The sequence below is a fragment of the Mastigoproctus giganteus genome, chromosome 12 (genome assembly GCF_048544385.1).
Source record: "Mastigoproctus giganteus isolate SK-2022 chromosome 12, ASM4854438v1, whole genome shotgun sequence".
NCBI classification, from domain to species: Eukaryota; Metazoa; Arthropoda; class Arachnida; order Uropygi; family Thelyphonidae; genus Mastigoproctus; species Mastigoproctus giganteus.
Window position 1 is genome coordinate 34,147,591 of NC_143586.1, and position 25,159 is coordinate 34,172,749.

Genomic DNA, 25,159 nt, shown 5'->3' on the forward strand with positions numbered 1-25,159 from the left:
AATGTGCTAAGGCTGTTCAAGAGAAGAATGTTGCATATCGTAATTGGCTTGTTTCAAATTCTTCAGTTTCATTTTCTGCCTACACCAAAGCTCACAACAATTGTAAAGCAGTTATTAATCACTCCAACAGTTCACTCCAGAGTTTGAACAGGCTAAGAGTAGAAAACTTGCTTCTTGACCTAATGGTAGCCAAGCATTCTGGTCCCTTGCCAAAGCTATTGGCCGCAACTTTTGCCCATCTCTGCTCCCACCTCTGTCAAAACCAGATGGTTCTGTTGTCACTTCAGCCAAGGATAAAGCTGATCTGCTAGCATCCCATTTTTCTTCCAACTCATATATTAATGATCTTGGTAAAACACCTCCCACCAATCCCATCACGCTCCATTCAATGCCTCCTGTGGTCTTTCGTCAAAAGGATGTCAGAAGGATTTTGACGAATCTTGATGCTAAGAAAGCTCCAAGTCCCTATGGTATTTCTCCACTTGTTCTCAAAGCCTGTGCTCCTGAACTTACTCCTGTTCTTTGCCACCTTTTTTAACTTTCTTATTCCAAAGGTGTTTTTCCTTCTGCTTGGAAATTTGCTCATATCCAGCAGTTCCTAAAAAGGTGACAAATCCCTCGCATCCAATTATCATCCTATTGCAATTACTTCTACTATTTCTAAAGTAATGGAGAAATCAATTAACCGCCAACTCTTATTAAACTACCTAGAAACCTTCCGTCTGATCAATGATCGCCAGTATGGATTCTGTCAGTGTCGATCCACTGGTGATATTCTGGCTTATGTTACCCATTTATGGACTAATTCAATGGAAGGGTTCGGTGAAACACAAGTAGTTGCTCTTGACATCTCAAAGGCTTTCGATCGTGTTTGGCATAAAGGTCTTCTAAACAAGCTTCCATCTTATGGTTTGCGAACTGTTTTTTGTAATTGGTTATCCAGTTTTCTGATCGCTGGCTGAGGGTGATGGTAGATGGCTCTCTGTCTTTTAACTTCTCCACTAATGCCGGTGTCCCTCAAGGTTCAGTTCCTTCCCCCACTCTTTTCCTGTTGTATATTAATGACCTTCTTCCATTGACTGGAAATCCTAACCATAGTTTTCTGATGATAGCACATTGCATTCCACTTTCCATTTTGAGAAACCTTGCCCTGCTTAATCAGCTTCAACTTCTCGAAAATCTGCTACCAATTCCCTAAATGCCGATCTTAAGGTAATTCTCCAGTGGGGCAAAGACATCTTAGTTGATTTCAACCCTTCTAAAACTCAGTCTTGTCTTATATCTCGCAAAAAGGATTCTTCTGCTCCTATGCTTATCTTTAGTGACACTCCGATTTCTAGGAAAAATGATATATCTCTTTTGGGGATTACCCTGACTTCTAATCTCTCTTGGCACAAGCACATTACAAATATTGCTTCCTCTGCATTTAAAAAACTTGGTTTTCTCTTTTGCTCTCGGCATTACTTTTCTTCTGAACAGCTGCTCACTCTGTATAAATCGCAAATCCGCCCATCCATGGAATATTGTTCCCACAACTGGGGTGGTGCCCCCAAAACCTCTCTCAGGCTAATTGATTCCATTCAGAAGAGGGCAGTTAGGTTAATTGATGATTCATCTCTAACAGAGTCTCTCCACTCGCTGTCTCATAGACGTACTGTTTCTGCTGCATGCCTTTTCTACAGATACTTCCATGGGCACTGTTCTTCTGAATTGGCTTTTATAATTCCCGCTCTCTCTTTCAAAACAGTCCGAATACGTGCCGCCACCAGCCAACATCCATTTACTGTCCAACTTCAAACTCACAGAACCAACTTTTCATCTTCCTCGTTTATTCATTCAACTGCTGTTTTCTGGAACAACCTTCCTTCATATGTATTTCCTGAAAATTACAGTCTACAGAAGTTCAAGTCCAATGTCAACAAATATCTTCTTTCGCCTTCTCAACCTCCAACCCAAGCTTGATACTAAGTACTATAGGTTCTAATACCTCTCAGGTTTGGGGTTTACATAAAAAAAAAAAAAAAAAAACAGTGCTGTGCCTGTTCGCCTGTAAGAGTCGTCGAACCCGGCACTCACCTCTAACATTAACCTTTCACCGACCTTTGCAGTTTTGCTGTCGGATCTTTGTTTGACCATTTTGACACCAGTCTTGGTACACTTTAAATAAAGCGACTCTCAAACACCCCACCAGTTCAGCCGTGTGAGAAATCAAGGCACCAGCTCGTCGAGCACCCACAATCTGTCCTTTATTAGAGTCTGATAAATCCTTCCTTTTACCCATCATGCTCAGAATTTTACTACCTGCTGAACCACTGACACCTTATCTGTGCTGCGTCGGTCGACTCGTACCTCACGTGGTCAATGGGTCACATTCAGTTTTCATATGGATGGTCATAATTCAGTGATCATTCAGTGTATATCTCTTTTAGTATAGGGCAAACATAATTTCTCCTATACTAGTAGGTCAAATGGAAAGTTGCCAGAAGTCAGTGAAATTTGGAATATGCATAAGACATATGATGGGAAGATAAGTTCACCACATAAAAGTTTCCAAATAATATCACCACGGAAAAACGTTATGCCAGCATTGTGTAAGTCTTGTTCCCCTTGTCATTTTCAGTAACATGATGGCAGCTGTCTGATATTTTTGACAGTGGCATGTAACATATCTGTCACAGTGTTGATTACATACTGTGTTAATGCATGCTTTCAAATGAGCAAATATTGCATAATAAACATTAGCTAGGTTCCAACTGCCATTTTCAGTAGTACACAGGGTCATATATGGTGAATGTAGTGTTCACCTATGCTGTAGCACATGAACACAGTGGTCTGAAGATTTTTGTGCTATTTCACTTCTGAAATGATAAAAGTGATGAGTGAATTGATAGCAATGCCCATCCACAAAACATGTTACAAGGCCTGGTTGGACATTTTCTTCAAAAAAGTATGGACCGATCACAAATTCATCAGTGAATCCACACTGTACAGTGATCCTTGGGGAACTGCATTCTCTTTTTGTATAGCATGGATTTTCCTTCCCCATTTCTGCAGTTGTGTTTATTTACATCACTGTGCAAATAAACATGTACTTTGTCTGTCATATCTTATGGACACACACGCACAAAGTGCATAGACCATAAAGCGTTTTGTAACACTTTATGGATTGTGGAATGAGGCATACTCAAACATCATACTGTAGCACATGCACTGCTGTATCCTGCTGCATTTCCATGCCACCTTTTCATTGGACATGCAATGTTTTTTGGCAGAATGTACAGGAACAGAATTCATTCTTCATCCAAATTGCACATGTAGATATACAGAATCTTCATGTTCAAAATCATTAGCTGTTAGTGGTCCTTTCCTCAAATCTTATCAGCTAAAGCCCCTGAGTGCAGATGATGCACATTATCTCTCGTATAAACAGCCATGATTTGAGTAACTCTGCAGTGTACTAGCCCCATTCATAAATTCCACCTTTAACATATTCTTTATTTAACATGATGTTCTTATGCAGTGTAAGGACATTGCATAATAAAGACAATGAGAACATTGCATGTGATACAAGCTTGCATGCAATTTACATAATATGATGCATTCTTGCTTTCTGTTCAATCATTGGTTCAATTAGTATTAATAGTAGCAAACGATGCAAGGAAGCAAGCTTATATAGCATCAGTCAAAAAAAAACCACATCTGTCTATCCTCTCTAATAATTTGTCTAATTCTTTCTTAAATTTATTCAAGCTACCCACTACCACAACACCAGATAAAAGTTTGTTCCAACAATTTATCATTTGTCTGAAAGCAAATTTTTGCACAACTATCCTTTTTAAGTTTAAATCTATGTCCCCTTATGTGTGTCACCTGAGAAAGAGTAAGGATGCTGTGAGCATTTGGTTTACTCAATCCATTTAATGCCTAAACTCAGTCAGTTCTCCACATGGGTGTCTAGTTTACAGGTGCTGCAATATGCAGAACTGAAGTCTTTCATGGTAAGAGTACAGCCACTCTCTGGCTTACGTAATACTCAACTTATGGAAATTCGACTTTACATAAGTTTTTGCCAGGAGGTGCAAACTTGAAAAAAAATTGTGGAAACTTTTTTTGCATCCTGTAGGAATAAATGGAGGTATTGTGAAAATATCGTAATGTTGAACCCAGTAACACATTGTTTTTTTGTGGTAATTTGTTCCAAGACCTCTTAAGTTGAAATTTTCTTTATATTGTATAACTAAGCTATTTATCTCTCTAAAAGGTAATTTTTATAATGGAAATTGCACTACACTTTCATCATTATCATATGTTCCGATATAAGAATCAATTTTGAATGCCTTTGTGATATTTTTCTAAAACACATTTCTGGAGGTCACTACCATAAAACAATAAAAACAATTTGCATTTTCCAGTTTATTGGGCTTTGCTGTTAGTGCAATCTATTATAAATGGGTCGTAAACTCGATCTTTATGCATATGCGATAATGCTGATAACTGGAATTGCGAGGATTTTTACGGTATGGTATTATGGTGAAACGAGTTCCTCTTCACTGAAATCTTCAATCATATAAAAAACATAAATAAATTTTCAGAATCTTCTCTTCATTCCTATTTACTTATTACAATGATGAAGGGAAAGGGACCAACAGAAAGTGCAAGTGCTGGCAGTGCTAGGAAACGAAACAAAATTGATTTAGAAATGAAGATGATTAAGAATTACAAAACAGGACAAAGTTTTTCATCTATTGCACGGAATTAGGTCTCACTGCTTCAACAGTGAATATTATTTTAAGGGACAGTGCACATATAAAAGAATGCATTTAAGATCAACAGCGTTCAGGTGTTATATCGAAGATGGAAAAGCTATTAATAATATGGATGGAAAATCAGATTCAGAAGCGAGTGCCCCTGAGCCCAATGGCCATTCAAGCAAAAGCAAGAAGTATTTATGAAGATATTAAAGATAAGTACGGCGAATCCCAAGCCAAGTTCATGGCAAGAAATGGGTGGTTTAATAGGTTCAAGCATCACGCTGATTTCCAAAACATTAACATATGCGGTGAAGTCGCCGGTGCAGATTCTGCAGCTGGAGAGTTAATTCTGGCAATGATGCTCGAAAGGTGAAACTTGTTGACGTTATGCCTATCTCCTCTCTCTTTTTTGTAATTTTGTACACTTTTGTAATTTTACCTGCTCATTTACCCCAGGGGCTCACATCTGGTGAGTATGGGCTTGGCACACCCAGGGTCCTGAGCTGGATATCATCATTTTTCTCTCTTTCTTGGTGATTTCCTTCTACTTCTCTCTCTCTCTCTCTCTCAGGGTAACTCAAAAATTTTTTTTTTTGGCTGGTGCAGCATAAGCCTCAGGCTTCCTTGCACCATATGGCTAATAATAATAATAATAATAATGAGATAAAAAAATTTAATAAATAATTCTATTTATACATTCGTCGAACATTTCTTTTTTGCTTCAATCAAAGTGCTGCATAAGCATTTAGGGAAATTCCAACTTATGTGGAGTTCGTGGAACGTAACCCTTACGTAAGTCGGGTAGTTGCTGTACCATTTTGTTCATCCTCACTAATCTCATTACTCTTCTCTTTACCCATTCCAAAAGATCTATATCCTTCCTAAAATGAGGCTTCCAGATCTGTATGCCGTACCCAAAATGTGGCCTAATCATTGCCTTATACAGTGAAATAATCACATCCTTATCTCTGCTGGAAAAACTTCCTTTATATCATTGAGCAGAACCTCACGAGCTGTCATAGTTCATCTGTTTACACTGCATAGAGAACTTCCTGTCAAACTGTACAATTACCCCTAGGTCTGTTTTGCTCTTTGCCATCTTGAGTGTAGTACCACTCAATTGGGCAATACCATATTCAGTTGTTATTCTGGAATTACTGCTGTCCATATTTAGTAACATGTATTTATTGATATTAAACCTAAATTGCTGCTTCTCAGCCCTATCTCCAATTTTTCAGATTTTATTGCATTAGTAGTACACTTTGATTCCTCTCATTAACCATCCTGCCAACCTTTGTATCATCTCCAAACTTACAGTGGGCTTGTTATGGCTTCCTCAATATGGTTAATAAATATTGAAAATATTAAGGGGCCCATAACGCTATTGAGACAGTCAATTTTTCCCAGTGATAGCTATACAATACTTGCAGGAACGACATAACTTTTTGCCAAATGATGAGTCATAATAGATTACATAAAAAAATTTTAAAATCCACCACAGGTTAAGAGCTGCATGCAAAAAAAAAAAAGTTAGTGCTGAGCAAGAGGCAATCATCTAAAGCACTAGGTTTAAAATTAATAGGAATAGCAGTATATGCATTTGCCCTACTTTTGAACCATTGGTGTTGTGTGAAGTCAGCAGGTGATGCACTTTATCCATTCTAGTTTCCCCTCACTTGGAGGTCGAAAGGACAAATAAATAAAAGGAACCAAAATGGTTCCTTTTATTTATTTGTCCTTTCCACCTCCCTCCCTATCCTCTTATTCATGTCTTTGTTCCATCACACTTTCTTTCCATTACACTGGCGTAGACAATGTTGATCCCCCTCCCCATGACACAAGCTTGGGCTCATGTGATTGGCCAATATATCATCTTCATCAAAACGAAGTATATAAACCCAACTAGCTATGTTTTATTTAGTTGAGAAAGGCTCCATCAAGAAGCCAAGAGTAGTGTATTTATTTTTAGCATTTTATTTGTAATATATTTTTAACACTTTTATCCAGTACATTTTTAAGTAAATTTATATAACTTAAATGTTTTTAATCACAGTCATTATTAATCTTTATCTGTGTATTTTATTATAATAAAGTTTCTTTCAAGTTGGTTGGTGTTTGTAAGACATTGTATCCCATTTCTGAACTCAGGTTTTTCACTCAAAAAAAATCTTTAAAAAATTAATATTATTTTAATCTATATTGTGTGTTGGATTATGCTGATTTATGATACTTCAGAACAGACCTGATTAATATCCTTTGTGAGCAATAGTTTGGGGACTTTTGCTCTAAGCGAATTATCAATGAAAATGTAAAGTTACATGCACCGATATTAAACTCTGTACTACTTGATTGCTTAGAAACTTTCAATAAATAAGAAACAAAAATATTTTAAATTAAATATTCTGAGGTTAAAAATATTTAATATCAGAATAAAGTGATCACTTTATTCTGAAAATTCCACTAATGCACCATTTGCTGATAGAACTTGAATTAACACATTTTAACAGACAAAAGATATGTAAATCCTGGTTGATTTGTTTTGTGATAAGGGAACATACTTATTGGGATATGTTTTTATTGTTGTTAATTTAAGAGAATTAATAAATTTGAATTGCATATTTTAGGTGGCTTGATTCGTCATTGTCATTAATGGAGCAAGATGTAAGAGAACATGACACACTGCTGCTGAGATTTAAATTCTACTCTTTTTATGACCTTAATCCAAAGGTAACAAACTTTTCATAATGTGTGACAGATTTATAATTGATTATTATATTAAAAAAGAAAAGTAATCTTTTTAAACAGTTTCAGATTTTTCTTAGAAATGCTGTTCATCTTTATATATATATATATATATATATAAAAAAAAAAAAGCAAGTAAAGTGCTGAGTGAGCTTTGATTAAATTAAAGCTTGCTCAGCATTATCTTTTTATACAGGGTGATTGAGAAGTGCAATCTGTAATAGTTTTTGTTAAATTATTTAAATTTTTTTTATAGCAACATGTACAGTCGCACTCTTCCTCAAATTATTGAAATTCAGAACTGAAAAAGTATAGCTTCCCCTGAAATACAGGCCTTTAATATTTTGCTGAGGTTTCTGTAATATATGAAATATTTCAATTTCTTGTTATAAACATATTCTGTTTTAAATGAGTCCAAAGATAAAATTCATTTGGAGATAAGTTTAGGAACTTTAGTGGTGAAAAATCCATAGAAATTAAGAAGTCACAAAAGAAAAAGTCTTCAAATTGTTATTGTGCAGTTCCAATGTTGTGGAACTGCACCATAACAATTAGCTATTGTGCAGCTATAATAGATGAATTGATGAATATAATAGACATTGATGAAAATTAGCTAGCATTTTACATAATACATTTAGGGCAATTATCTCAGATTACAAAGAATTAACTATCCTATAAGTTAGTGCTAGAGCATCATGTCTATACATAGCCAACTACTAAGTAAGTAGTTGAAAATGGCATAATTTAAGTGTATCTCATATTGTGAATACCTTCACAATGAGTTATCATGATATTGCACTACCTCAAATAAGTAATGCTTCACCAGTGGAGAAGATACTTAAATGATGCCATTTTAAACTACTTAATAGTTGTCTACGTATAGACATGATGCTCTAGCACTAACTTATAAGCTAGTTAACTTCTATGTAACCTGAGGCTATTGCCCTAAATGTATTATGTAATCTAAATTACTGTACACCATTAGGCATCTCTCATATTGTGAAGTTATACTTCAACTGGGTTGTCATCATTGCAACACCAGGGTACTTGCCCACCCACCGATGAGGAGCCAACAAGCTCTGAAATAGCGCTGTCTGGATGGTGGTATCCGCTGAGAATAAGTAACAGTAGTCTTCTCCTTTGGTGAAGTGTTACTTAGTAGAGTAGTGCAATATCATGGTAACACGTTATGAAGGTATTCACAATATGAATATACTTAAATGATGCCATTTTAAACTATTTAGTAGTTAGCTATGTATGGACATGATGCTCTAGCACTAATTTATACTCTAGCTAGCATTTTTTATTTAGCACTAATGGATAGCCAAATCAGTTCCTGTCCTTTATGTTCTTCACATAACTATTCACCTCCTATTTACAATATCCTCAAATTTTTTCCAGCATACGGAATTCACTGTAAACCCCTCCTCAAATTCATCCCTTCTTTCTATTTTAATATCTTTAATTTCATAGCAAATGCATCTATGATCACTTGTAGACCAACCCTCTTTAACCCACCAATTCCTAATTCTTCTCAATAATGCATTAGATACTATTGTCAAATCAATGTTTAACTCCTTTTATATTATGAAAGGTAGAAGGCTGGCCTAACTCATTTACTACGTTCAATATCATATTAAAATTTGACTCCATACTACCCCATGTTACCGAGTTCGCATTAGAGTCAATGCCTATCGCAATTCTTTCCCCAGTCAACACATTCATTATTTTTTCTATATAATTCGGGTAGGGTCACAGTTCATTCCGAAACTGGCAATATATACTTACAAGATACAAACTTTCTATCTCACTAACAATTTCAACACATATACCATGACTATAACTTAACTCCTCTACCTGTGTTAGAAGAGTTAGCAGGATTCTTATTTCTTATTATAATAGTAGCCTGGCTGTTCTCTTTCAACTGTATAACTTTATCATCTACTTTATAACACTTTACAAGGTTCTCAACAATATAATGCTCCTGAAGCAAAAGGACATCATAATTATTTTCATCCATTTTTTGACTTAATTGTAGAGCAACACTATATGCTCTCTGCCTATTCACTTGCATTACCTTAAGCCAGTGGTTTTAAACCGGGGTGCCTCAACAACATTCCAGGGGTGCCATGTAATTTGGGTTTAAGTAACTTAAACTTTTTTTTTTTTAATTTATATGTTTATTTCATTATAAAAAGGTGTGCAGTATCTTTTTAATTTTATGGTGATCTATAATTGATGTTTACTGAGTACCTCTACTAAAGAATAAAATTATATACTGTATATATATAATTTTTTATTATGAAATGTAATTTTTATAATTATATTGTAATAACTATCATATAACATATATATTTTTTAATATTTTATATATATATATATATATACTATCATTGAATTATATTAAATATTAACGTAAGTTAAATTATAATAAAATGAATAAATAAATAAATAATTAAGCATTCATTAGAGGCAGCGACATGCAATACCTCCATATGAAGCTGAAATGGGGTGACTAATAATCAAGTAAAAAGGAGCCTAATTTCTGCTCAGAGATTTGCCCTTTTGGCTGTGACATGGTCGCGTAGAACAGTTTCAAATGATGCATTACAAGTAGTATCAGGAAAAGAACCAATTGATTTGATTGTGATTAAACGAGTAATGGAGTATGCAATCAAGAAAAATAAGAAGATAGAAATATTGGGGATTAAATCTTATATTGCGGAAAATAAGGTATATGGAAAGCAGGATTTAAAGGGGGGGGGGAGAGAGAGAGAGAGAGAGAGAGAGAGAGAGAGAACGATTGCAACAAGAAAATAGATTGTAGAGTTTAATTTGCACTGATGAGTTTCTATTCATATTTTCAGCTATTTTATTTATATTTTGAGCTATTTATATCAGAGCTATTTTGCACTGATGAGTTTTTATTTATATTAGCTATTGCTGAGTTGGAAGTTTAAAGTTTTATGTGAGTTTATAGTTTTTAAGGAAGGAAAAAAAAAGAAAGGGAAGGGAAAGAAAAGGGGGGAAGAAAATTATGAAAGAATTATAAAATTAGAAAATACAAAAATATTTTTAGTTTTATTGGCTAACAAGAATCACAATCATTTGGAGTTAAATACTTTTACATTTGCCATTAAACAAGAGTTTACTGATAGATAGTAGAGATCAGCCTCCCTGTGACAGCAGTAACATGTCCCTGAAACTTGACTTGTCAATTAGGGGGCATGGCTAAGGCTATAATTTTATTAAGGGTAAAATTATAGATTAAAGATTTTAAGCATGGATGAGCTGTTGCTCAGGTAGTGCATTATACAAGTAGTGTAGGTGTTAGTGATGATGATGTCCTCGAAGTTCTGTCTTGTGAAAATTGAAATTGGATAATTTAATAATGTCTATTTGCATTCATTCTGCATAAGAACTATGCATTGTCCCAGAAATTATCTTCAGCTGATACAGTGAAAATTCAAGGTCATGCATCTAGCATTCTCACATAGAATGATATGGCAATGCATATGATTTTAGCTTGTTCAAATAAATTGTATTTTTATGGGATGTGTAATCATGATTTCCTGAAAGTGATTTGTGCATTTTTTTGCCCTTTCATGTTTCCATTTTTATTCACATACAGGGTGAAACAGGAAAATGTGTGATTTTAAAAGCTCAAGAATTTGTCTGCCAAATTACAAATGTGCCGTCTCAAAAGTCACATGCTCACAGATCTTGGAGATCTTGAAGACCAAGGAATGTCACTTCCTAGAGATAATGTGCTTATGAAAAGGCAATTGTACAGCATCCATTGATACCTTGGCAGCATGAGATGTCACGTCATCTTGTTGAAATCAGCTGGCCTCATTAACTTTACGAAATGTAGAACCTAGTTTATCAGTCAAAAACGTTGCCACTGTGTTTAGCATAGTGGTGGTCTGATGTCACAGTTGTTACCCTTCGTTATCATCTTAAAAATATATGGGCTGGTAATGCTGTAAGATGAAATTGCACACCACATTATTACCTAGTCACTGTGTAATAATGTTGTGTGCAATTTGTGGTGTGCATGGTTGCTGGTGAAATTATTGAGGGTTTTCTTCCAAACAATAACAAAAGTTTTGTTTATTTGCAAAGCTGTTTAGGTAAAATAAAGTCTTCATGATTATCTGTTTGAGTTAGCATTTCTTGACAAAAATTTTTATAGGTAAGGAGGTTTTAATTCTTACTATACCTGTACCATGTAAGAATAGAAATTTAAGTACTGATGCAGTATTTGTCATACACTCCTATTGGATAAGTTCAGTGGCAGTGCAGAACTAGGCCTCTTTGCACTCCATATGAGGGAATACTTTGCAGTCCTGACAGTTACAATATAAACTCGTGTATGAATGCATCTTATTCACACAAAGGTTTCTTTTTTTGAGGGCAGTTTCTTCAAAATTATGTACCCATGTTTTAATGGCACAAGCATTTATTACAGGATCTTGATGCTTGAGCTTAAAATGAATGTGAAATAAAAATCAAGTGGTCTTGTAACTATCATTGTTTTGTCAAATGCCATAACGGCGAAAGCATGTTGTGCACTACTCCACAGCTTCACGGATATTAAGTGCCATGTTGTGAGAAGAGTATGTTGGGTGATGTAGTCCTCTCCTGATGCAGATACTCAGAAAATCAGTTTTTAGTTAACAATTTTCAGATAACCTGTGGCATCCAGATGTTGCTCTGCTGGCATCAAGGAGCTTAATGTGTACCATAAAAGCACTCCCCCATTACACTGCCTGCTTTGTTGAGACCTGGCAGGGTGCATCCATGGACATACGCTTTTCTAGTGTTCCCATCAGACCAGGCATTGATTTTCCAATCCTCCACTATTCAGTATTGTTCTTGAGTCCACTGTAACTGTACTTTCTTGTCTTTTGCTAGTTTAGTCGTTAGCTACAGTATCTCCTCTGTGACAAAGTATCATGAGTTATGCACTCTGAAGTGCCTGTTTAGTTACTGCCATTATATTGGTTTGCTATTTGACTGACTAGCCTTTTTTGTTACCTCTGCGCAACTCTTGTCAGCCTCCTTTGGTCTCTTGCATCAATGAGCTGTTTCTAACCACTAGATTACAGTAAAAACCACTATATTTAAGTTTGTTTGTTATTTGGTTTTTAGGAGCATTAGCAACTAAGGCCATATTTCTCCGGGATATGCGGTGGTCATTCACTGACCTTTCCGCATCCTCCATATTTGGTGGTCACGGGCTTGAACCCCGGTATAATCAAGAAGTGTGTGCTATGCACTGCTGCTCCTGCCCACCTGGCTACGGAGGCACCTATATTTAAGTAAATTGAGGTTAAAATCTTCTTATAAATGATTTAGGAACTAGGGCCCATAAATTCAAATTACAGGGGAAGAGATTTAGACTGGATGTGCAGGACATTTTCTTTTAACCAGTGAGTGTTTAATTATTGGAGTAAGCGGTTTCCATGGATAGTTGAGGCTGACAGCTTGGGAAAATTCAGAGGTCAGCTGGATATATACCTACATAAGGAGGTGTCAAATAGGTAGTTTATTTTATTTTATTTTTATATTTTCAATTAATTGTATTGTTATTTTTATTTTTTGGCTGGTGCAGCATAGCCTGGGGCTTCTTTGAAACACTATTGTTGATTGCACAAGTGCATATGAAACCTATTTTGGAATTCTTGGGAGTGATCAAGCAGAATGATATTAAGGGTAAGTTGCTACAATGAATAAAAGGATGGTTGAGTGGGAGAAGACAGAGAATTGTAATCAATGGTAGAATTAACCCCAGAGGAACATACCAACTGTGTGGTACTATACTTAGGGTGGTAGAAAATGAAAAGGACCTGGGAGTAATTGTGCAGTCAGATATGAAGTTTTCTGAGCAATGCAGACAGACTGCAAGAGCAGGTCATTGGGTTTTGTCAATGATATACAGGAATTTTGCTAGTAGGAAAAGGAAGTGATTATCTCTTTGTATAAGGCAATGGTCAGACCACGCCTTGGGTACTGCATACAGTTCTGGAGGCCTCAATTTAGGAAGGATGTAGATTTGCTTGAGTGTACAGAGAAGGGCAACAAGATTGGTGAGGAGAACGAAGGGGTCCTCTTACTAAAAGAAGCTTAAGTTCTGCAAATTGCAGCATCTAGAGACTAGGCACCTTGGAAGTGATCTAATTGAGGTATATAAGGCCTTGAATGGTTTGAGCAAGCTCAATGCTGATGGGATTCTTCCTCTTGCTATGATTACTCACCTGAGGGGCATAAATTCAAATTGAGGAAAGACGATTGTAGAATAGATGTGCGGAAATTTACCTTTAGCCAGCGGGTGGTTGATAGTTGAAACAAACTGTTGTAGTGAAGGTCAACAACTTAAATAAGTTCAAAGCAGAACTAGACAAACATTTGGAGTGAATGGATGGATGAAATGGGAAGGTGTTTTTTTTTTTTTTTTTTTGGCTGATGCTACATAAACTCATATGCTTGCTTTCTTGCATCACATGCCTCTATTACTAAGTTTAAATAGTACCTCATTTCTGTTGTGATAATTGTAGGTCAACTTTAGTAGGTTTTGTGGTAGCCATAAATGTATGCCTTTTATTATACCTCAAATTTGGAGAGATATAATTCATCATGATGACTTCTATTTTTGCCTGGAGGATATATCATCATCATCAGCCATTTTCAGTCCACTGCAGGATGAAGGCCTCTCCAGCAACTTTCCAGTTCCTTCTGTTTTGAGCACTGGACATCCATTTACTACCCACAAACTCATGAATTTCATCTATCCATCTCCGCCTTTGTCTTCCAGGTTTTCTTCTAGCTCCTCTTGGATACCATTCTGTTATTTTCTTAGTCCATCTGTCATCATGTCTTCGAGTTATGTGTCCTGCCCAAGACCATTTTAGTTCTTTAGTTTTGATAAGAATGTCCTTTACTTGAGTTTGTTGCCTAATCCATGTGTTTCTCTTCTTATCTAACAGTCTGATTCCCAATATGATTCGTTCCATTCTTTTGGTGAGTGCCCAAGTTTCACTTCCATAAGTCATGGTGGGGAGTATACATTGATTCATTATTTTACGTTTCAGACAAACTGGGATATTGCTCTTCAGTATGTGACTATATTTCCTGAATGCTATCCATCCAAAATTTATTCTTCTCTTGACTTCCAGCCATTTATCATTATTACAGCTAATAACTTGTCCCAGATAAGTATATGACTCCACCTTTTCAATTACTGCTCCTTCAATCATTATTTCCCTTTCTGTGGCATACTTGTTCATCATTACTTTTGTTTTAGCCATATTCATCTTTAGTCCAAAATCCTTACTAGCTGTGCATAACTGATTAAGATTTTCCTCTAATTCTTTGGGATCGTGGCTTATGACCACAGTGTCATCTGCAAATCGTAAATGGTTTAGGTACTCTCCATTCACATTGACTCCTTTCTGCTTCCAGTCTAATCATCTGAAAGCTTCCTCAAGGGCAGCAGTAAACAGCTTCGGAGATATTGTGTCTCCTTGTCGAACTCCTTTCTCAATTTTAAATTTCCTACTGTCTTTGTCTAGTCTAATAAAGGAGGTAGCACTCTCATATATTTTCTTCAAAATCATAATATATGGGGTATCAATTCCTTGTCTTTCCAGTGCCCGAAACATTGCCTTATGCTGTATGGAGTCAAATGCCTTTTCATAATCCACAAATGCCAGGCATAATGGTGTTTTATATTCAATTGCTTTCTCCATTAGCTGTGATATTACATGAAGGTGATCCATAGTTGAGAATCCTGTCCTAAAGCCAGCTTGCTCTTTCGGTTGATTCTCATCAAGTATTCTTTCTAATCTGTTAGTAATAACCCTTGTGAACAACTTGTAGATGTGGGATAACAAGCTAATTGGTCTATAATTTCCAATTTCTGATTTATCTCCTTTCTTATGCAGCAAAACTATGATTGCATTATTCCACTGCTTAGGCGTCACACCTTTTCTAATGCACTTTGTGAACAGCCTTGCCAGTTTTTGTGTTATGTCTCTTCCTCCCAATTTTAACAACTCTACAGTAACTTCATCTTCTCCCGGGGCTTTCTGATTCTTCATTTTCTTCAATGCATGTTCTACCTCATCAGGAAGAATATTGGGTATGTCGTATGTGTTGCTACTTTGCAATCCATCTTCCCCACTGCTGGCATCATTCCCCTGCTCCTTGTATAATTCTCTATAGTAGTCTTCTGCTATTTGAATTATGCCTTCTCTGCTGTTTATAAGTACACCATCACTATTCTTCAGTTTCAGTATCATTTGTCTTTCTGTGTTACTGCTCATGGCTGCTGATTTAAATCCTTTGTTTTCCCTTAATGCTTGTTCTACTGTTCTTGTGTTAAATCTTCGTATGTCCTCTCTGAGTCTCTTTCTAATGGCTTTGCATAACTCAGTATACTCAATTTTCTCCCTGTCAGTGTTTTTCTTGCTTTTCATTTGTCGTCTTCGGTTCATCATGACAAGTGTTTCTTGACTAATTTTTTCTTCTTTGGATTTCTTTTTCCCTATAGGTTTCTTGGGCTTTATCACTTTCAAAAAGTTGTAATATTCCTCATCGATATCTTGGTCCTCAGCAGTCTGCAGAAGCTCATACTTGTTCTTAAGTTCCAGTACATACTGCTTTTTCTCCTCTTCTGTTATCTCAAAGACCTTTGTATTATTTACTCGAGTCAGTTTTTTCCTTTCCTTTCCTACATCTATATCAAGTGTACTTCTTACCATTCTGTGATCACTTCCAACATTTACCTTATTCAGGACGGTAACATCATTCACAATATATCTTCTGTTAGTGAGGATGAAGTATATTTAATTAGTTGTTAATCCATTTGGACTCTTCCATGTCCACTTTCTGTTCACCCTTTTCTTGAAAAAAGTGTTCATTACTGACAGTCCTTGAGATTCTGCAAATTCCACAAGTCTTTCACCTCTTTCATTTCTTTCACCAATTCCAAAATTTCCTATAGTTCTTCTTTCTGCGCTGTTTTGTCTTTTTCCAACCTTAGCATTGAAGTCTCCCATAATAATAGTGTAGTGGGTTTTCTGCTCATCTAGAAGACTCAATTTCGGTGTACATTTCTTCAACCTCTTCATCATCATGGCTCGATGTTGGTGCATAAATCATTATAATCTTTAGCTTGTATCTCTTAGAAATCTTGAGTATTAGTCTTGACACTCTTGGTGATGTGCTTTTGAATTCCAAAATGTTGTTTTTAATATCTTTATGGAGGATATATACAAGTGTAAAAAGTCTTCAATTCCAAAATCTGTAATGTATTGCAGCTTACTATCACTTATTGTTCCAGTACCACACTGAAAACCTACCAATTCCCAATCCACCTTCCAAAGAAGAGTCATCAGAATTAGATGATGAATCTGATTAATTGAATAACTTGGATTATACCTCAAGATTTGGATTACACCTCAAAATTCTGTTCAAGTAAAATACCACATTTCCCTATTGGATGACTGAGTGAGGGACTTGGGTCTAAGCAAATCCAGTGTAGAGCTCCTGAACACCTTGTTTAACAGAGTGGAATCTGCTGAATTCCGGCTTCAAGTCTGCCACATACTGAAAATATAATATATTACATGTATATTTTAGTATGTCGAAGTAATATTCAGTATGTATGTTCTTGTTTATACTCTGGCATTATCACCAGGTCAGAGGAGTTCACAGTAAATCATGAATGCAAGCAATTGTTAATTGCATTTGGCAGTCATGGATTGAACCACAAAGAGTGTGTGCTGCTTCGTCGTTCGACCCTAACCAGTGGGTATTCAGTACATATATTACAACAGTGATACGTGTTATTGTTTTGATTTGACTGGTCTTTATGAAGAAATTGATATTTGTTAAAATACAGAAGAGTATTTATTAATATACAGAAGAGTGCATTTTTTCATAGACAGTTTGTGTAAAAGTTTAAAAGCTATGTTGCTTCACAGTGGGAATATACATCCATTGAATCTTGTTTCACGCGCTGTTTACATTCAAGAAGGCTATGGAAATGTAAAGCATACATTAAAGAATATCAAATATGCAAAAAATAATTTTGATATCACATACTTGGATTTTAGGAACGCTTTTGATACTGTTGCACATGGGAGACTACTGTACAAATTGGAGGAGTATGGCATTAAGGGCAAGTTGCTACAATGGATAAAAGGATGGTTGAGTAGGAGAAGACAGAGCGTGATAATCAATGGACACTGCTCTTCATGGGTTAATGTTATTAATGGAGGCCCATTGTTGTTTTCTGTATTTATCAGTGATATTATTGAAGGTATATCATGGTTAATGTCTAAGTTTGCAGATGATACGAAGGCTGGCAGAGTTGTTAATGGCAGCAATAATAGTACACTATTGCAACAGGATCTGGAAAAGTTGAGCAGATGGGTTGAGAGGTGGTAACTGAAGTTTAACATCGACAAATGTAAAGTACTGCATATGAGTAGCAGTAATCCCAGAATAACATACCAATAGGTACTACACTCAGGGTAGTGGAGAATGAAAAGGTCCTGGAGGTAATTGTGCAACCAGATATGAAGTTTTCTGGATAGTGCAGCAGGCTGCAAGAGTAACTAATGGTGTCTTGCCAATGATATACAGTAGTTTTGCTAGCAGAGAAAATGAGGTGATTCCCCTTGTATAAGGCAAATGGTCAGGCTACATCTTGAGCTTTAACAAGTACAGAGAAGGGCAATGAGATTGGTGAGTGGAACAAAGGGTTGCTGTTACCAAGAAAGGCTTAATTCCTGCAAATTGCAGCTTCTGGAGACTAGGCACCTTTGAGGTGATCTAATTGAGGTGTAAAAGGCCTTGAATAGTTGGAGCAAGCTCAATGCTGATGGGATTTTTCTTCTTGCTCAGATTACTTACCTGGGGGGACTTGAATTCAAATTGAGGAAAGAAAATTGTAGAATAGATGTGCAGAAATTTTCCTTTAGCCAGTGGGTGGCTGACATTTGGAAATTCCATCTGTTGTAGTGGAGGTCAACAACTTAAATATATTCAAGGCAGAACTAGACAAACATATAAAGTGAATGGATGGGTGAAATAGGAAGGGTGTTTTTTTTTTTTTTTTTTTTTGATGATGCTATATAAGCTTGCTTTCTTGCATCATATGTCTGTACTAATGCTAATACTAAGAATCTGATTATGCTCCATGCCAGACAGGTGCAAGGCAGTAATTAAAACTTGGGTGGACAAACAACATACTAATATTTCATAAAATTTCTACAGGCTTATGACACAACTATATATTTTGTGAATTTTTTTTTTTTTATAGTTATTATTAATTTGGAACAGCAGTTATGACAGAAAGTCATTAATGATACCAAATAAAAAAAATGCAAATAGTTAGTTTTGTAATTTCTGTTTTGATTATAACACAGTATTAATCTTTTTTTTTTTTTTTTTTTTTTTGTCATTTTATTTTATTTATTTATTTATTTTTTTTGGTAGTTGTTGGTGCATCGGCTTCTGTGGCCATAATGCACCTCCCAAGGTTTTTGCAGTACTTTGATCCAAGCCCGAGGCGGGATTCGAACCCGCGACCTTTGGGTTGTCATTTTATAAGAAAATGCAGTTTATATGAGCAATTATTCCATTGCTAAATTTTTGTGAAAAATTTATAGTGATACATTTAATCCACTTTTTTATATGAACATCATTTATAATTATGATATCCTTTTATCTTTGGTTAAATCAGAACTGGCAGCTGTATTTAAACTATAATAATCTGACGTGATATCTTCGAATAATAACATGTTCGAATAATAACATAATAACTCAAGCAAGAATTCTATATTTTTGCTGGTTTATATAAATTGAATTAATTTCAGTATTTACAACTGCAGAAATGCTGTTCTTGACAAAACCTTTAACAAATGGGCTATAATTATTCAATTCTTCATCATTTCCACTTACTTAGTTAACACTGAGAAGTTTTGTTTGTTTGTTATTTGGTTTTTAGGAGCATTAGCAACTAAGGCCATATTGCTCCGGGAATATGCGATGGTCATTTCCTGACCTTTCCGCATCCTCCGTATTTTGTGGTGACGGGCTCGAACCCCGGTCTAATCAAGAAGCATGTGCTATGCACTGCTGCTCCTTCCCACCTGGCTACGGAGGCGCCAGCTGAGAAGTGCTGGTAAGAACTACCATGGAATCATAAACTAGAATTAATGATGCAGAGGTATGAAGAACGTTTTTTTTTGATTCTGCAAATTTTTTGATGAATTTTATCTCAGTTGTGTGTTAAGCTTTTCATAAACAGGCACAAAGAAGGCAAATTGTTTTTTGGTTTAGCTTACTGAATTAAATTTACTACATTATAGGGTTTGTTTACTACAGAATGTTTGACAGTAAAATATTGTGACTGCCACCCACCCATCCTTTTTTTTTTTTTTTTCACCATTTTCTTTTAATATACAGTGATTTTATTTTATTTTTTTTAACCAGCTACTTCTAAGTAGATAAAAAGTTAATTTGCAATAACTTGGGTGCAATAATTAATCCTAGTTTATCTGCTTCTTCCAAATATCTATCTAATCATTCTTTAATTCTACACAATCCCTCTGCAAGGATAGGTAGTACTTTGTCCTGGTAACTAGTTGTCCTGGTCTTTGAATGAAAAGCAAATTTTCTTATATCCAGTTTACAATACCTTACCTTAATTTGAATGTTTTCTCTAATTTGAATCATCCTAAAAAGAGGAAATATGCTTCTATCTTTTATTTGGCATTAAACACACCAGTCAGATCCCTTTGCATCCTAGTTTCCAAACTACAGCTTATTGAACTGGAGCCTCTTCATTTATGAATATCTATTAACATCCACAGCCAATCTTGCTGCCATCCTTTGCAGCTTTTTAAGCAAGTATATTGCAACCTTTCAAGCAAGTTACCATGAACTGAAATTTTATAATGCTAATCTACATTGTTATGCAAAGTTTTCAAATATGATTGTCTTTTGTTGATTGTTAGCTCATTAGTTATCATCCTCCATTCCCAAACCCAACATCTTGTTGTGAAAAAATGCTGCTTGTAAACTTAGGTAATATCATTACTAAGTATTTGTTTTACTAAACATGGTGCTTTTAATGTTTACTAAGTATTATTTTCTCTCTGTCACTTTTTTAGGTATTTATAGTTGAAGAACTTTAAATTGTTCTACAATATAAGTACCTTTTTTACTTTTACATTATGCTAGTAATTTGTAATTTTGGAACATACAACAAATATTTCCTGAGTATTTTTTATTTCATTTACTTAGTTTGATTCTGTGAGAATAAATCAAATATATGAACAAGCAAGGTGGTCCATTCTGACTGAAGAAATAGATTGCACTGAGGAAGAAATGATGATGTTTGCTGCATTACAGGTGATGACAGAAATGATTTATTTTGTTTAATTATGGAAATTGACATGTTTGTTTTTTAGGTATTATTAAATCATTAAAAGCTGCAAGAACATAAATCCATTTTAAAAGAAAGCAAAAAACAAATTGTAGTTAATAGCTTTATGATATCACTTAGCTAACACTATTTCCACTTATTAACCATTTCCAGTGTTCATTAAGATTACTGATCATTTAACACAAATAACAAAGTAATTGGGATCCTGAATATTTAATGTCCAAACTTATCTTATTACAAAGTCATTTTTTTGAAGATGAATAAGGCTTACCTGTTTTCTGTGGATTCTGTTTAATGAACTTGGATAAATTAAACAAAAAATGAAGTTCAATTTAATTGACTAGATTTATATGGCATTTCACAGGAAGGGAACACCTTTTCCACTGTTCCTTGACATACAGTGTAATATCTTGCACATATTTTCCAAGATGCTTTTCAAGATGGGAGATTCCTTTTTGTTGTTCACCTCCCCCTTTTTGAAAATTTGTTAGCAATGATTAACTTTTATTACCATAAGTACTTGTCATTAATTTTAGAATTTTGTAGTATATTTTGTAGCTAACATATATAAATCCTATGTAAGAAATAATTGCCAGAGTTTACAAAAGGAAAGCAAATATGACTGAAAACATAGATGTAGCTCCAAGTGATTATAGTTTTTCTGAATGCAGAATAACTATAATCACGAAACTTTTTGGACCTTTGTTCTCCCTCCTGACTGAGAAGTCATTAGAATCAGACCAAAGCATTAGCCACAGCTATCCATGGATGTTAGCATTATGGCCAGAGTGATACAAGTAATTTCCACTGCGTGATTTTTGATGGCTGTGATTATGGTGTATAAGATTATTATGTTGCATAGGATTGCTCTTGGAAATTGTTTATTCTATATGTTAAAAAAAATAAAATAAAATGAAATCATATTAATCCTAGTTTATTTGCTTCTTCCAAATATCTATCTAATCATTCTTTAAATATACACAATCCCTCTGCAAGGATAGGCAGTACTTTGTCCTGGTAACTGATTGTCCTGGTCTTTGAATGAAAAGAAAATTTTCTTATATCCAATTTACAATAGCTTACCTTAATTTGAATGTGTTCTCTAATTTGAATCATCCTAAAAAGAGGAAATATGCTCCTATCTTTTAGTTGGCATTAAACACACCAGTCAGATCCCTTTGCATCCTAGTTTCCAAACTGCAGCTTATAGAACTGGAGTCTCTTCATTTATGAATATCTATTAACATCCACAGCCAGTCTTGCTGCCATCCTTTCAAGCAAGTATATATCTTTCTTATATGTTATATCTATATCTTTCTTGAAATGAGGCATCCACATCTGTATACAGCATCTGAGGTGTGGTCTAGCATTTGATCTGTAAAGCAGGTTATTGCCTCATTATCTTTACAGGCAGAATTTCTGTATATCACGAAAAATCAAATCCCTCACCAGTCTCACAGGTTCTGACAGGTAACCTTCAAAAATATCTACTGCTCTTTAATCATTAAACTTTTATTTAGTATTAGCTAAATAAAGGCATATGATGCAAGAAAGCAAGCTTATATAGCATCAGCCAAAAAAAACCCTTCCTATTTCACCTATCCCTTAACTCCAAATGTTTGTCTAGTTCTGCCTTGAATTTATTTAAGCTGTCAACTTCTACAATGACAAATGGAAGTTTGTTCCAGCAGTGAATTCCCCCCCCCCCCGGCTAAAGGCAAATTTATGTACATGTGTTTACATCTGTTATTCTACAAGTCTTTCCTCAATTTGAATTTATACCTCCTCAAGTGGGTAATATGAGCAAAAGGAAGAATCCCAGCAGCACTGAGCTTGCTCAAGCCATTCAAGGCCTTATACACTTCAATTAGATCACCTTGAAAGTGCCTAGTCTCCAGATGCTGCAGTTTGCAGAAATTAAGTCTTTCTTTGTAAGAGCAACCTTATGTTCCATTCACCAATCTTGTTGCCCTTCTCTGTACTCATTCTAGCAGTTCTACATCTTTCCTAAAATGAGGCCTCCAGACCTGTATACAGTACTCAGGATGAAACCAGACCATTGCCTTATAGAAGGGGATAATCACCTCCTTATCCCTGCTAGAAAAATTCCTGTATGTCATTGACAAGACACGATGAGCTATTCTTGCAGACTGTCCGCATTGCTCAGGAAACTTCATATTTGACTGCACAATTACCCCCAGGTCTTTTTCATTCTCTACCATCCTGAGTGTAGTATCACACAGTTGGTACGTTACTCTGGGGTTACTGCTACCCATATGCAGTACTTTACATTTGTCAATGTTAAACTGGGCGCCTCCGTAGCCAGGTGGGAAGGAGCAGCAGTGCATAGCACACGCTTCTTGATTAGACCGGGGTTCGAGCCCGTCACCACCAAATACGGAGGATGCGGAAAGGTCAAGGGAATGACCACCGCATATTCCTGGAGCAATATGGCCTTAGTTGCTAATGCTCCTAAAAACCAAATAACAAACTAACAAATAACAATCAATGTTAAACTTCAGTTGCCACCTCTCAGCCCATCTTCTCAACTTTTCTAGATCCTGTTGCAGTAGTGTACTGTCATTAGTGTCATTAACAACCCTGCCATCTTCTGCAAACGGACATTAAGCCTGATATACCATATTTCCCCATGTATAAGATGCACCTTTTTTCGAAAAATTTGGGATCTAAAAACTGGGTGCATCTTATACAGTGGTTGTAGATTTTTTTACTTGCATTTCCCGCTTTTTCGCACTTGTTGTCTTTGTGCTCATTGTTTTGCACTTGTTACTGGTATATTAGGTTACGTTTTGCCACGTTCTGCCCAGAAATGGCTCAGAAAAGATTTTCGTATAGTGCTGAATTCAAGTTAAAAGTGATCCAGTTTGCAACAGTGAATGGAAATCGTGCTGCTGAACGTAAGTTTGGTCCTCCTCCAACTGAGAAAACAATCTGAGACTGGCTACGGGAAGAAGAAAGCCTACTGAAAACGCCACAGCAGAAGGCCATGAGAGGCAAGTCAGCAAAATGTTTAGAGAGGGAATTGAAGTTATGGATTGAGGAGCAAAGGGCAATTGGAATTCCTGTGTCTCCAAAGATGGTTCAGCATGAGGCAAGAAGAATTGCTGATGAAAAAGAAGGTACTGATTTCAGAGGAGGACACAATTGGTGCTTCAGGTTTATGAAACGGAATGGACTAAGCATGCGTACACGCACCAGACTTGCCCAAAAGGTGCCTGAAAGCTATGAGCAGAAGGTCCTTGAATTTCATCGTTTTGTCATTCAATGTCGGAAGACACATCAGTTTGAGTTGGGACAGATTGCAAATATGAACAAAGTCCCCCTTCAATTTGATATCCCAAATAACAGAACTGTTGATAAGAAGGGGTGAAAACTAACTACTGTGAAGACAGGTGGACATGAAAAGAGCCATTATACAGTTGTTCTAGACTGTTGTGCCTACGGAACCAAGCTGCCTCCTATGCTGATTTTCAAATGCAAAACAATGCCAAAAGAAGACATTCCTCGAGGAGTGATTGCCCACATTCATGACAAGGGTTGGATGGATCAGGATGGGATGAAGATCTGGTTTGAGAAAATTTGGAGCAGGAGACCAGGTGGGCTCTTACGCAAACCTGCCCTATTGGTGCTTGATCAGTTCAGGGCACACGTAACAAAAAATACAAAGAAGATTGCTGCAGAGCAAAAAACAAAACTTGCCGTCATACCTGGAGGCTTGACATCCCAGCTCCAACCACTTGATGTCAGCATTAACAAACCCTTCAAAGCTGCCATGAGAGATGAATGGAACCAATGGATGAAGTCTTCTGGGGACAATTTGACACCAGCAGGAAGAGTGAAGAAACCAACTATAGGAGAAGTTTGTACCTGGGTGAAAAGATCCTGGGATAATATCAAGATTGAGATCGTTGTCAAGTCATTTAGAAGTGTGGCATTTCAAATGCCATAGATGGAACTGAGGACGAGGCAATATATGAAGACAGTGATTCGTCATCAGACACAGATGAGGACAAGCTAATGGATGGGAGTTTTGATAGTGATGAATTTTATGATGAATGAAACTTGAGTTCAATAACTTTATGTAATACATTTTTTTTCAAATTTCGGGCCCCAAAATTAAGGTGCGTCTTATACATGGGGAAATACGGTACCTTCATCAATATCATTGATAAATACAGAAAAC

General features: G+C 35.9%; 1 protein-coding gene across 1 annotated transcript in view; it reads left to right on the top strand.

The window, feature by feature from the left end:
- LOC150076874 (unc-112-related protein-like) overlaps positions 1-25,159 on the top strand; it is a 176,575-nt gene that overhangs the window by 76,141 nt on the left and 75,275 nt on the right. The window contains exons 7-8 of the mRNA XM_090385709.1: positions 7,376-7,478; positions 20,814-20,921. Of these exons, the coding sequence (XP_090241835.1) occupies positions 7,376-7,478; positions 20,814-20,921 (211 nt within the window). The remainder of the gene's footprint in view (positions 1-7,375; positions 7,479-20,813; positions 20,922-25,159) is intronic.